We start from the raw sequence: 15,370 nt of genomic DNA on the forward strand, positions 1-15,370 counted from the left end.
AATCTGTGTTCACATAATTATGATGATGATAATGTGAACACTGTATCTCATTGCCTAATAAACTTGGGTTCTGCATGAAAAGGGGAGGAGCATGGGTGTTTCCTTGTGCATTTCATACCAGTTTGATTTCCCATAATGATATTTCAGGGACAATTATACTGAACTTTGCAATGATCATTACACAGTACATTTTATTCTCTAGCCCCAAGATTGTGTGGTATTTAAAAAGGTATAATAAATGTACTCAATGAACTTTACATGGTATCTTATACCTACCTATGATGATTTTATCAATGATATCCTCCTTTGGAGGGTTTGTATCTTGATGGTCAAACACCTGGACAAAGATTTAACCCTTTCTGTGCTGTGTGTTTGGACAGTGTGTGTGTGTGTGTATTATAATACACTGTACAGTTTTCTGTACCTATCAGCAATCAAAGCCACAAAGGGATATTTTACATTGTAAAGGCAGCGGTATTCCTGCCAAGTGTCATGACATTTTGCACGTAATTTTCAGAATATGTGCAGTATCGTCATTCGTATAAATGCCCGACATCATGAAATTGACATCGTTTTCAAACACTGTACATTCCAGTCATGCTTGTGAGCTGCTTGTCATGACATTCTGTAATTGAAATCTACAAATCCTGACCAGAATTTATTTCCTTCCCACTCTTATCTGCAGGGAAAACTCTTCATATTTGACCGAGTCTTCAAGCCCAACACAACCCAGGAGGAAGTGTACAATAAAGCAGCAAAACAGATTGTAAAAGGTAAATTTTACTGTTTTAAGTGGAAAAGGAAAAAAAAATATGGATTTTCTCTGATTTGTACTTTTGTATGATGTGTGTGTATATTCCTGTTTTGCCAAGGTTACATGTCACAGAGATTACATCTACAATGTATTTCTTTTTGTAGCATTTTGTACTGTTGTGTTGTTGTTGTTTTTTTTGCCAAAAATGCTCAAAATTTTTGTGAAAAATACTGTCCTTGCCCAAATTCTATTACTACACACTATGTCTCTTGCAGGAACTGGTTAAAATATGTCTTTTCATTAAAAAATATGCCTTTTCAGCTGCTGTTTACAAGGTTGGCATCCCTGAGGTTAGGATAATTTGTATCCGCTTCATAAAATGTCTGTCTGTCTGTCTGTCTGTCTGTCTGTCTGTCTGTCTGTCTGTCTGTTAAAGGCTTGTGAGTATTTTAATCCCGCAAAGTAGCAGGAGGATTGTGGTATGAAGGTTTTCGGCTCTGTATACAGTCAACATGGCAGTGGCTTTATGAGGTAGAAAATGGATCAGAAAAATGGCATGCATACATCTACATGTATTGAGCGTCAATCTGAGCCGAAGTTATCCCACTGGTCAACCGACAAAGTTTGTTTTCAAATTGCAAGAAAATGCAAGTAAATTTGAAATACCACATAATTTATTTGAAACAAGACACGCATCTAGTTGTGTTATGAATGACACATACTGGTTCTTGTAATCAGACTTTGAAGCCTGCCTTTACTGTAACTTGTCAAATTAATTTAGACAGATTCAAGGTACGCCAGTCAGGCCCAATAACAAAGATGTTTATGAACAGTATCAGGTACTGTACCGCATTACCTTCTGACACAAACAGCCTATATGTTAGACCCTATTTTACACCTGTTTCATAATCTTGCGATGAAATATGTTAGTCCACCGTGGCAAATCAACCCTCACTGATACAATGTATCATGTGCAATTTCGAAGGGTCTATTCAATTAGACTACAGTAGCAGGGTATACAAATTAGATTATGATTGGTTTTAGTTGCATGAATACCTATCTCTAAATCAAGGATCTTTATCATTGCTGCGCAGGAGGTGTAAGGGGAATTACTTCAACCACAGCCCCACCACAAAAGATGAAATTGCTTTCATGGAAACCCGCTTGAACACTAGTGAATAATTTTAGTGGAAAAAGACAGATGTGGGAGTTAAAACTGATAGCGCTTGTGTTGGCAAAATTAGGGCAAAGCAAATGAAGTGTGGAGTCCCAAATTGCAGAATTGATTATCCATAGACCCAACAAAAAATTTGATTCCAAATCAATGTTCTGTTATGCCATTTGAGCAAATTTTTATTAAATTTTCGGAAAAATGTGCTCATTCAAGGGTTGCATACAAGAGGTATTTATAGAGTATCACAGTTTAATTTATCTCATTTAGGGTGATTTAGAGGAACAATCAGTAAATTGGATTTCCTAGTCATGCATTCACAACTTATTTTTTAAGGGAACAGTATCAGTATTATGAAGAGAGAATAGCACAATGTTTTTCTGTCACCAATCATGGATAGATATCACTTGTTTGAACAAATTATATTTATTTATATTTTTATTATATATTTTTGGATCTAGTGTGTGAAATAACATGTAATTTCCCCTTTGAAAATCTGTCTCCCTATACAGTATTAGTCAAGTGACATTGTTTACATGCGGTGTAAAAGCTTAGAGACCTGCAAATGTTTCCATCTGGTTTGGCCCTCATGAGCAATTGGGCATGGCGGAAACCTTATGCCTTGCAAAATGGCCAATGTTGTTGACTGTAGCCCCGTCATGTGATTTTCACATCAGCAGTAGATTCCAGCTCCGGTTGCCTGCCATGAGGCATCCTCATGCAAGACTATCTCAGTGTGCGGGTGGATGAGAGCACTTGACTTTCATGCCTTCTGGCATCCATACCAACACACACAGTTTCCTCTACCATGAGGAGGATGGTGGCACTTCTCACACACACTTTCACACACACACACACACAGAGTACCCATATGGTTAACACACACACACACCCTTCACACACAAACCAACAAACATAATGTGCATGACATGTATACTCACACACACAGGCACACAAAATGCTGTACACCATGCACCTTGTGTGCTAGGGTCCCAAAGTTCCGACATGATGCTGCGGAAGATGCAAGCACAAGAGATGTGTGTTGTCAGGAGTGTGTGTGTGTGTCGTGTGTGAATTCAGACCTATACCTTGTCTGTGGCATTCAATGTATCATATGCATATACGGTACATGCTGGTATGTGGGTAGCTTGAAATGCTCTTCTGAATGTAGAAGAGCAAATACTGATGATTATGCGTTGTGATTTAACAATATTTGTATCAGCTTTGTGAGTATGCTTGTGAGGTCCAAATAGTAGATGACCACGTACATGCATCTGTTTGAAATGGATTAGCTATGAGTTGAAACATCACATGAATGCTATCGTGGGAATCACGGTGTAAAATGTGACATGCCGCACCTGCATCAAACCTAGCACAACATACCGGTAGTGATAGACATTGATGAAATAGTGATGTCTCTTTTCATGAGCAGCATCATACTTTATGCCTCAGTGTGTGTGTGTGTGTGTGCAACTCTGCCATGCACACTGAATTGGAAGGCGTACTCTTATTAAAATTGCCAGAGGATGTTTTCGGCTCACTATTAAGTGTTGATGAAATGAAAGCACAATTGTCTGCAATGCACATGTATATTATTTGCTCAAGAACTAAAAGCCATCCTTTATTTCATTTATTTATACTGAACTAGATATCAAACAAATACATTGCTCGTTTATAATCAAACTATTATGAAGAACATGTTAATTCCTGTGCTGGTTACATTTGAGATGAAGTTAACTGTCTGTGCTTTGTGGCAGCACTGTGATTAAATTCTGCTTTATTCAGCCTTGGGCAAAGCATTGTAATAAAACAAAGTTATGGTCATAAGATTTGATAATCTGTGTGCACACATTCTGGGTGACTACCAGTGTACATTTACCAGTATGCTTCAAAAACTGTGTGTGTGTCATGTGTATGTGTATGTGAGCGACATTGATATACACCCATGGAGGCCATCCGTCAATAAAATTTGTATACTCTGCCATCTGTTAGCATTAGGCCGTATATTCTATGAAAGATTCTGCACTGGTAGCCTGTCATTTGTGGCCCTGTCTGTGCAGAAATATGTTTTATCATCTTCTATATTTTTTTTCCCCTCCCAAACTCTGGTATAAACTTAGTAGTCTTTTTTTCCCCCCAGACTCTCAACAGTCTACATTTTCTTTTACATCATTGTTGTTGCTATGCCACTGTGGTAAATAGATTGAAGTTGATAAATGAATAGTAAACACAAATCAATGAATATATAAATTACCCGATCTGTGTATGGGCATATAAAGTAGAATAATTATGCTTTTGGAAAAGTGTAAATGAAGAATGATTATCAAATTTTGTTTCAGTCTGGAGATTTGTTACCATCTTCAGAAATTTGTGGCATTTGAGATGCCACATGTTCATCATGAAAAAAAAAAAAATCTGTTTGGCCAAAAAGTTGATGTCACATTTATATCATGTTCAGAGTTTTAATGATATTGCATGTTGTTGAATTGGCAAACAGCATGCAACTTGCAAAATTCTCACAAATAAAATCCTGGCAAAATATGTTACAATGGACAGTATGCATGATACAAATGGCCAAGCAACTTTGTACGTATGCTTAGGGAAGTTTTGATATGGCATAATAACGAGACATAGGCCCTACAATGTACGTGTAATAAGGCATTTAGTGAATATCAAACTTAATGTGACTCTTTGCCATGGAAGCCTGATAAAGCCAGCAGATATTCATCTTCTGTTTTTTTTTTTTCAAATTTTCCTGACTCTGAGCTTTCCAGTGATTTGACTATTTATCACTATTTAAATAAAAAGAAAGATTACTCACAGTTCTGAGAAAATTGCCCTCAAAGTTAAGATGCTGTCCAGCAGGTCCATAATGGATCAAAATGCTGTTTGTCATTATCAAATAAAAAAGCACAATAACATGCTATATATACATACTGTCAAAATTTGGAAAAAAAACAACAGTTTCCAAATTCAAGCATTCTTAGACTTTAAGATATGAACAGGAAACAATTTTGTGAAAGACATGAAACTTCTGATTTTCAAATTAATTTCAAATTTCATCTTTTTTTTTTTTGTTAAAAGCCAAGTCATCTTTACTCTGCAGTTTTCTCAGCCGTTACCATGATCCGTTTTTTCATCAGGATATTAGGATAACAGGTAGCAAAGAGGTAAAACAGGAATAGCATTGGTGTTCTTTACCGGAAAGATATGATCCTGCTGGTGCTGTTCCTGGAAATGTAATGATCCTGATGGTGCTGTACGGTGTACCCATCTGACGAAGGGCAGCATAATATTATTCTGATTGCCTTGTTATTGCCAGGAGCCCTTCACCCCGTGCGCAGCTTCCTGCCTGAGTTCAGAATTGGCAAAATGACCCATAGACAGGACTTCCTCTCCTGAAGGCATGACCCCATTGTGAACACAGTTTTCAAGGCTGACCAGTGGTCACCACTGGTCAACCTCTATTGTGTGTGTAAGGTCTTGACCCATATATCTGACTCAAAAGTGTCCTTGTGTTCATTCAACCATCATACTTATTATATACTTCAAAGACTTAATATTTGAAAGGCTTCCATGCATGAAGATGGAGAAAGAATAACCTTGCATTGGCTAGTTGACATAGATTTGAAATGTCAAATGCAAACACTTTTGATTGAAAACATAATTGTAATATTTGTATCAAAAGGGATATAAATAAAGTCACTGAACTATTGTGATAAAATCATTTTATGCTGAAAAAATTGTAGATTGTATCGTAGGATAGAAATACAAACAGCAGTATCTTTAACCCATGGAAACAATATTTGTGTTACATTCCCACCTATTGAACAGCTTTTTGCAAAATGCTGGAAAAAGGAAAATAAAAAGATATTGAATTCCAATCTTTTCTTTCTCTTTTCCTGAATACATTAAAGGGCCTATTTATTTTCAGCAACATAAGAGAAAATGTGCATTTGTAAGTATGTAATTTCGTGCATTGCGCAAACTCAGCACTACATCAATAGATGAATTAACTAACGTGTGCACAGTCTAGTTTACCATGATTTCTGTGAAAATAAGAGAAGTTTGAGCCTCGGGTGTAGCCTTGTGAAGTTGTAGTTGGGGTCATTTCTGAAGTCAATATGGCAGTGTTTGGAAAGGGGCCACTCTCCCTTGCAAGCTACACAGGAAGCTAAGTCCTGTTCAAACAAGTGTGGAGGAGTCATGCTCAACTGCTGACCTCAAGCAAAATGAATAGTTGAGCGCTGCAATATAGCACAGAGTGGTTTGCATTAGTACTAACTAGGTACTGTGCATGGCCTGAGCATTGTGAGCTGGGCCCTGTTTTATGAAGACTCAGAAGAGTTAAATTGATTAGTATATAGGGCCTAGTAGATTTCAACTGTAAGACTATGGCAGCCTGTGTGGTAAGGAAATCTGAAATCGATTTTATCTTTTGATAGAACGGGGCCCTTCACTTCCAAGTTTGATAGCCTCAGCATCATGAACTGGAACTCCAAGTGATGTAAAAAACAAAACAAAACAACAACAAAAGCAAAAAAATAAAACAAAAACAAACACACAGTGCCACAATGAAAAGAAAATTCCATCTTGCATTTCCTTTGCTCTTAATGAGAGCATTCCTTTAAAGTTGGGATAAACATGCTAATTCAGTACATATAAGTAACAAGATATGAAAACAGTAACCATACATGTAGGCCTAACTTAATCCCTTGAGGACGGGCTGATTTTGCTAACAACACCCATTTCCCATAGACACTTGCCTGAGTATACAATGTACTTAGTACAATGGGTTGATATGGAAGCAGAAGTAGTTGGAGAATATTCTTAAACTGTAGACTTCTTAAAAGTTGTTGTTTTAGTTGTTTTATGAAATTGTAATGAATACATGATATAAGGTAATGTAGCACTGGTTATGAGTCATAGATGATTCCCCACCAGGTCATTGCACTGAGCCAATTTACAGGGAGAAAAGAAATGAATAGTTTTAGACTTGAGCCTGAGGCTCTGAGAACAGGGAGAAGCACCTAGAGCTTCACCGTACTAGTCAAACTGAAGGGAAACTTGGTGTGCTTCTATAATTAGATTTCGATAAGATCTTTGTGACATTGATCACAGAGATTTTTAATATCTATTGGTCAGAAGCAAAGAAATATCTTTTTTCACCCCATTTGAGCCCTGTTCTAACCCAGTACTCTGACTGAAAGGATAATGAGGCTGTGTGAAATTGCATTTCATCAGTGATTAGCTTCTTTAATCAGCTGTGACAGTTGCATTCATCTTACATTTTTTCAATTCATGGAATAGGAAGTGCATGGACACGAAGGAAGATTAGAATAAAAGCCTGTTCTGGAAGACTAGCTGTTTGTCGTGAGTCATAACGATAGACAATAATACAAGTACCCCCTGAGCCCAGCGAATAACATGCCAGGGGCCTGGAAGGAGTGCATCCACATCAGCCGAGTACCAGCCATTGCTAAGCCTCTGCACAGTACAACTCTCTCTTGCTGGGTACATGTACTTGTTGACTCCCCTATGCTCTAGCAGTGAAGGCGTGACACATCAGGCACAAGTGGTCATTTGCACATTATGATGAATAGTGTCGACCACTGAAAAAACCAGAAGAAGAAGTGAACGACTTCAGGCATAAATGATGCCGTAGTTCCCATTATGAATATAGTCCAAGTGATTCATGAACAAAGCGTGAACATGACATGGCTGTGAGCCAATATCATCCTTTTGGCAGGTTGTGTAGTTAATTTATTGTTCAAGGTTTGACAAGCAAAACATCTATTCTTTATTTTTTTTTATTCACTCTTACAGTGAAGTGGCTTTATGAGTCGGACTTTTAGGAGGAACATTCACCTCTCTTGTACATTTTGTGGTAGTTTCGGATGGTTTGGAAGTGGGCCACTAAATTTTGAAGTTCACTCAGAGTACCCTGTGTTTGTGAGCAAACTTTTGCAGTCTCAGTGTTGAGGACATGAGTAATTTCAAAGCTTTTTGCAGAGGAAATGTGTCGAACATACCCAGATCAAAGCCAAACATGAACAGGTGGTGCTACACTTTCAGCAACAAGGAACCAAACGGTACATTTACTCATATGTTCAGAGCAAACATAAGATTCATTTCTTTTCTCAAAAAACATGCCATAAATCTCCCATTAGTGAACATGTAAGCAACAAATTGTACCTAATTTGTATAATGGTGATGGCCTATATTTGTGATACTTAGCTGGTACCGGGTAAGCAGCCAATTAGATTGCCAAAATGATACAAATGTGGATGTTGTTTTGGAAATAGCACTCTGAAGTGATCCTGTGATCACTCCATGACCACCACGTAGGAAAAATTGTGAAGGGTTGTAATACCAAAACACTTTATCAAATTATGGGTAGATTTAAAGTAAACAAATGTACCTCTCTGTCAAATGCATGGTTTGTACAAGTTGTATGATGCAGTTTGTCCTCGATTGTTTTACGCCATCTGATCAGTGACCTGTGTATGTGCCATGGTATGAGCAGACTGTTAAATATCAACTTGAGATAAATGTCATTCTGTATTTGATACCATGCCATGACTTGCGACATTGACAAAGGGTGTCAAATGGAGTGGGCAAATTTGGTATTCCTTCTTTTTCCCTCTCATATTTTTCCCATATTGCATCATTCTGGTCATTGTTGGGTTCAGTTGGTATTCAAAAGATATGGAAAGGTGATGAAAAAGAGAATGACAGGTTGCATCAGGAGTGGACAATTGCGTCATGCTCTGTGGTATACATTGGCTTCTATTTGATTGTCTTGGTATCACTGGCTTGAAGTATTGTTGACTCAGAAATTAGTTGGATGTGTATGAGGCTTGGCGTGTGAGCAGGTTCAATGTGTATTCTACTGAGCCGGCAGAATGTGAACCGGTCCACACTCACCATGTGTGTGTAGTGAAGAATGCTCTGCCTGAAAGGGAGCAAAGTCAACAACCACTGACAGTGGTTACGTGACGAATATCATGAAGTCTCTTTGACCGTAATTAATGAGAAACTAGCACTCTTATCTTGCAGGAGGAAGAGAGAGTGGGCAGCCCTCATTTCTTCTCCGTGTCTTTGCCTCCCAATCGTCTTATTTCATTGCTTTGTTCATAAAACTGTTTTGATAAATATGCATGAAAAAAAAGGCTCTTTGCTGGTGATACATTGTATGTGTGTGAGCATGGCTAAGGTGATAGTCCTAGATGAAAGTTCAAACTTCATTACCATTAGATGCTAGAATGAAATAGATTTCAGGAGAGAACTTTGAAAATGTATCTCCCAATAGAAATCAATGTTTTACTATCCACACACACACACACACACACACACACAAAATGAAAATGGACGTCAAGTTAATTCTTGTTCCTGTCCTGCAGGCTACGCAATACCATTCAGGAGATACTGGAATGCAGTATGAAGCTAAAAAAAAACAAACCGACCACAAAAAACATCCTAACAACCTTGCATTCTATTATTGAAAAGGAAGGCATTATTAATAAAATAAAGATCCTGCAGACTGACTAAAATCATAACTATGAGAACTGGAAAGAACTACCTACAGTGTAACACAATTTCATGAAAGTAATCACTTTTCATGATAAAAAGCAAAAATATGGCCACAAAATCATCATCAGTTTGTACTATTTTTGTGATGGATTAAATATTTTCATGTCAAAACTTGCCCTTTGTAACTTATTGCATATCTGTGATAGTAGAGCATACAATTGTAGCTCATCCATTTATTATTATTATTATTTTTTTTTTCAGTTGTCCACCCCTATGCTTGGGCTTATGAGCAGCACACACACACACATGTTAAGTGTGCATGCTCTCTGGTTTTGCATCGCTCTACGATGCCATGTGTACAGCCTCCAATGAGTGCTATCTGTCTTATTTGCCTGCCCCACTCACCTTATGACATAGCAATGACCTTCGTGAGTCATATACAATTGAGAGAGGAAAAATACCATATACCCTGAACTATGATGAGGAATACATGTACATACTGTAGATAGTTTTATAGATGCTGTGTACATTTTTTTTCATGTGTTTTCACCAGTATGTATGACTTACTTTAAGTTGCTGTATCAACTTCTTTGTAATCATCATGACAGAAGGTTTGACTAGGCAACAAGCACTTTAAAAATAAAAGAATGAAAAAAAGAAATGTGGGAAATACAGGTAAAATAAATAATACCACGAAAATATTAAAGTGTATTTTGTATTCTATTTTTAAAATGAATATTTTTTGAAAGATTGGTTATAAAAAAAGAAGAAAAGATGGTGAATATCGTGCAGTACAAAGGCAACACACAGAAAAGTTTGAAAAGACCATCCCCCACAAAAAAACAATTAATTAAAACAATAAACAACAACACAAAAATAGGAACTTACCCATATGTGTATATTAGTTCTATGAGTCAATTTCAGTTATCTGTTCTCTCAGTTTTGCTCACGTCTGGCTGTCCAACAAATCCCATGATTAATATTTGAATACCATTTGCTGAGTTTACAAACCACTGATGATAAACTTAGGCCTACATATAAAATGTTGTTTTTTATAATCACTTCTGTATCATCTGAAAACCACTGAAATTACCTCTGACAACTTATTCAGTATTGCAGTTGTCAATGGGAAAAGGAAAATTAAAGCTAGTTAGCCAGTGATTGTAGGTAATCTCAAACGGAAAGAGGAGGTAGGCTTAGTGAAACTAATGATAAAACCTCATCCTGTATAAGTAATGTAAACATTATATGCTATACCACTTGCTAAAGTGTAAGAAAGATGCTATGGAAACAGATGCATACCCAGGGTACCTCATAAATAATTTCTCATGTCCAGCGAAGGAAAGAGTTTGACCTACATTTATGAATGAAGTAACCTAAGCTACATTGGTTGTACATTACATACAGATCCTGATCTTGTAGAGCACAGCTTCCGATCAGAAATCATGGAATATTCTTGCACACTGGTTGCTGCTGTGGAAACGATATTACCTGTGCCACTTCCCATCTGGCAAGGTCAAGCGCTGATTTGTTTTGAGCTCAAATCAGTCAGAAATAGACTAGGAACTAAACTCTTATCGATACTGATATACAAGAGGAATACAAATTCTAGCAGAGAAATATTAGAAACAACAAAAACTTGTAACAATGTCTGAACTAGGTGCTAGTGGTACAATAGTTCAGCTGCATTAAAAATCATGCGATGTTTACCCATTGAATACTAGTCCCAAGTACACGGGCAGGTGTCTATGGGAAACGTGTGTTATAGCGAAATCAGGTTGTCCTCAGTGGGTTGATGTAATATGTAGGACATTAATTTTTTTTGGGGGTAAGAAGTCATTTTTGTTGTAATTTTTGCACAAATTACCGTTATCCTCATGAAGATAAACTGGTTTTCTGACACATTGGTAAAATGTAGACGCAGCAAAAACTCCAGGCTTGCAAGCGAAGAGATGCTTACTACCTGATTCAGCATAAAATCTGGTACTAGGGTAGGGAGATATTCAGGGCTTTGCATTCAGTGAGCATGCTTGCACTTTGCATATTGACCTGTGGACACGGCACATGATTGTGTGCCAGTGCTTGCATGTTTCTCTCAACACATAGTATACGACACATGAGTCATAGCCTTTGCCAGCTGACGCAATTATACTTTAGACTCTCATTGAACTTTCACAACCTTATCGTAGATGCAATGCAGGTTAAAGGTCATTTGATAAATTATGACATACGAAAATATCCCTGGTCATAAATCTCCGGCCATTTATATACTTACAAGTAGATAGCACAGAGAGTGCTCATGGCTCTTCACACTAATAGTATGGATGCATGTGACCCTGTGGTGTGTATACAACATGTATAAGTGTATGTGTTTGAGGAGGTATAAGATATAATGTTTCCAGATATATGCACACATGCTTTATTTCAGTATTGTAGTGAAAAGTAGCCTGGCTTCCATTTAGCATTTAGGCCTAATCTTTGTAGTATATATTTAGTGTGCATTTTTATCATACAATAAAAACAAATATGAAAAAAAAGTAAACTACAAATTCATAGACTTTTGAGAAATGAACAAAATATGATCAAGAATGATCATGACATGCAGAACAATAATTATAGTATACTCACAGAGAAGTGGAAGCAAATCATGGAAAAACACATTGAATGTTCATGCACATTACGACAGAGATACAACAATGTAGTAGGCCTACATATGTTTGTTGAGAGTTTGAGTTATGTTCTGACAGTCAGCAGGTGATGAAGAAATATATTGTCATTTGTAGCAATTCAGAAACTGTTACAAATATACAGGGTGGCCCAAAAAGAACAGAACAACTAAGATCTTTAATTTTAGCTATATTGTTGCTAATGTGTCACTATTTTGCGTACTATTGGAAAGGCCATTCCTTTTCCCATATAATGACATCAAGTTCTATAATTTTGGTTAATGTGTTATGATTTTAGAACCACTTTTGTCAACCCTTGCAATTTTCAAAATGTGATCATTTTGCACTCTCAGAGATAACGAAACCAGCGAGAATTTGGCTTGCCATAGAACCAGTAGTGTTCACAATGTGCGGAATATGGGGCGGACGGTGTTATTGTCGTCAGGTCGTCTCATTCACAATGGTAACGGACAATGACAACCACATTCTACACATTGTGAACGTAACTGGTTCTACGGCAAGCCGAATTCTCCCTGGTTTCTTTATCTCTGAGAGTGCAAAATGATCACATTTTGAAAATTGCAAGGGTTGACAAAAATGGTCCTAAAATCATAATGCCTCCTCCAAAATGAAAGAACTTGGTGTTATTCTATTGGAAAAAGAATGGCCTTTCCAATAGCATGCAAAATAATGACATATTTGCAAAAATATTGCTGAAATTAAAGATCTTAGGTGTTCCGTTGTTTCTGGGCCACCCTGTATGGTAAGGCATGCCTACTTTTCGTCTGACATGTGATTCAGCTTATTTATTTGTCTGACACCAAAATATTTACCTGACCACCCACTCCTTCTCTTTTTTGTGGTTCCAAGGGAGGAACAGGAAATATTGAAAAAAGAAAGAAAGAAAAAAAGTATTTGTTCATTGATGTTTCAGCCAGTTGACTGCTATTAGTATTATAATATAAAAGTAAACACCAGATTTTTAGGGTGAAGCTATGAAGGTGTCATCCATAGGAAAAGTTCAAATATAAACCATGCCTTTGCTTTAGGCCCTGATTCAAGAAAACTATGTATGGTATCGTTCCTTTGTGGGTTTGGGGGCGAGTGGCCCAGAGCTTGTAAATTTTGACTGCCTGTATTAAAGATTGAAGATACCAGTTGGATACTTTTGATTTGGGCCATGGTTAAATATATTCTTGGAATGGACATAACTTGCAAGCTCAAAGGCCATAAGAATATATTTCCCATAAAGTATGTTTACTTCAAAAGAATACTGTAATATTTAGGCAGATGAAAAATCATAGAACCCCCCCCCCCCACTCACACCCAAACAGAAATGGTTAGTCTGTGAACTCATATTAATTCAAGATTCATATCTATCTGACTATTTGATAAATAATAATTGGTTTATTTGAATTAATTTCAAGCTCAGTAGCTTTTGATAAAAATTGGAAGCAAGAGGTGTTTGTTTCTTGAATTGAGCCAGTTCTTCCTGTATGTACATGTATCTGTTATCCCTTCGAAAGACAGAAAAAACCCCAAACCAAAACAACAAAAACAAGAGGGGAGTAGATCTGTTTCACTGACAGGAGGCGAGTGAATAGTTGTATGGCTTAGTCTCCTCCCAAGACACTATGTCAATTTACAATGACATGATCATTACCTTGTCCTTACTTTTTTTCATAGCTTTCAATATGATGTGATTTGGTGATTGATGCAGGCTAAACCTTTGGAATGTCCATGTTTATATGAGAGGTCATATGCTGGTGTCAGAATCACAAAAACATTTGCATCCTTGTAACTGAACTTTGGAGGGGGGGGGGGGGGGAGAACAACCCTGAAATTACCTTGGACCACATTGGGATGACACCAGGAGTGAACTCTCGGTACCCTGCCATGACTAGTCTCTGAGCGCAAAGCCCCAGATTTCCACTGTCACCCCTCTCGAGGGGTGTAATCCTATCTCCTGTAGAGACCCAGCTTGTGAAGTGTTGTATGCCTGGCTCGTGTGGTATGTCTGTGAAGTATCTGTGAAATACGGCTGGCAATCGCATGGATCTGAGGGGCTGAGGCACGAGTGATGGGGCGTGAGACTAGAGGGAAATTGTTTGTTTTTCAGTTGACACAGATTGCACATTATTGTATTGACCTTAGCTGAGAAAGTCGTCCTGCAGCCGGCAGTGCCTGTATTTCTTTTTTTAAAATGTCACTGTGGAATTTGATGTAATTCGGTGCGATGTCATTGTTGAAAACAATGCTTTGGAAACACAGTAGGCTGAAGTGTTTGTTGTATTGTCTACAAGGGGTGTGCAAAACACTATGAGACTTCATCCTCAGATCATGAAAAGTTTTGTCCGGCCAATACATAGTAGATCTCTCTACTCAATTCACACTACAAGCACAGAAATGGGAGATTTACATTTCACACTGAGAAACCAACAGAAGTGCTATATAAATGATGAGATAAAGAAAAACACTTTCTTCCATGTAATATCTTTTAAAATAAAACAGACATTGATATGATTTTGTGATAACAAATACTGCCATAAGACTCAGTGTTCAGTGTATGGTTTCCTGATTTCTTTCTCCTGTTAACAATCATCCAAGACTGAGCATCATTACTTCCCGTGCAATTTGCTTCAAATGGCATGGCCTACTAGCCTTTTTGTGCGGTGCAAACTCCTAGACAGATGCAGTGTAATGCATTATGCTCGATATTGCTGTCATGGCTAATACAGTCCCAACAGAAAGAATGAATACCTATTAAAGTGAGAGCACTTGGAGAAGAGGTACATTCACATTCAAATTATTGCACCATTCTCATTGACAGAATATCATGATCAAAGTTACCGTAGTACTGTAGACCAATGAGTCTAAATTTTCATGAATCGGGACTTCCCAACGATTTTGCGAGTGGTTAAATTTGTGATGGTGGAGTACAGCACTGAATGGAGAAATGTATGCACATCACATTCATATCAGGATCAGAGTCAATGTTTTCGCATGTCTTTAAATTTGCAAATAGTACCTGACTAACAAATTAAAAAAAAACACCTATTGAAATATTCTTCCGTGCAAGTCACACTCATTTCGGGATCAAAGGAAATGTTTCGGCATATTTGTCTTTAAATTTACGAATAACACCTGACTCACAAAATTCACGAAAAAAAGACAAACACCTAGTGAAGTATTCTGCATATATACAGTAATTCACTTGGTAATTTCTCATTCATGAAATGAAATACC

At 37.4% G+C, this 15,370-nt stretch overlaps 1 protein-coding gene across 1 annotated transcript in view; it reads left to right on the plus strand.

Moving 5' to 3' along the window:
- Positions 1-15,370, plus strand: part of LOC139724247 (kinesin heavy chain) — a 75,484-nt gene that overhangs the window by 13,870 nt on the left and 46,244 nt on the right. Inside the window, exon 2 of the mRNA XM_071635391.1 lies at positions 686-773. Coding sequence (XP_071491492.1) covers positions 686-773 — 88 coding nt within the window. The remainder of the gene's footprint in view (positions 1-685; positions 774-15,370) is intronic.

Source organism: Diadema antillarum, unplaced genomic scaffold (assembly GCF_040938485.1).
Source record: "Diadema antillarum isolate AM-2024a unplaced genomic scaffold, OU_Dant_1.0 scf00000209, whole genome shotgun sequence".
Taxonomy (NCBI): Eukaryota; Metazoa; Echinodermata; class Echinoidea; order Diadematoida; family Diadematidae; genus Diadema; species Diadema antillarum.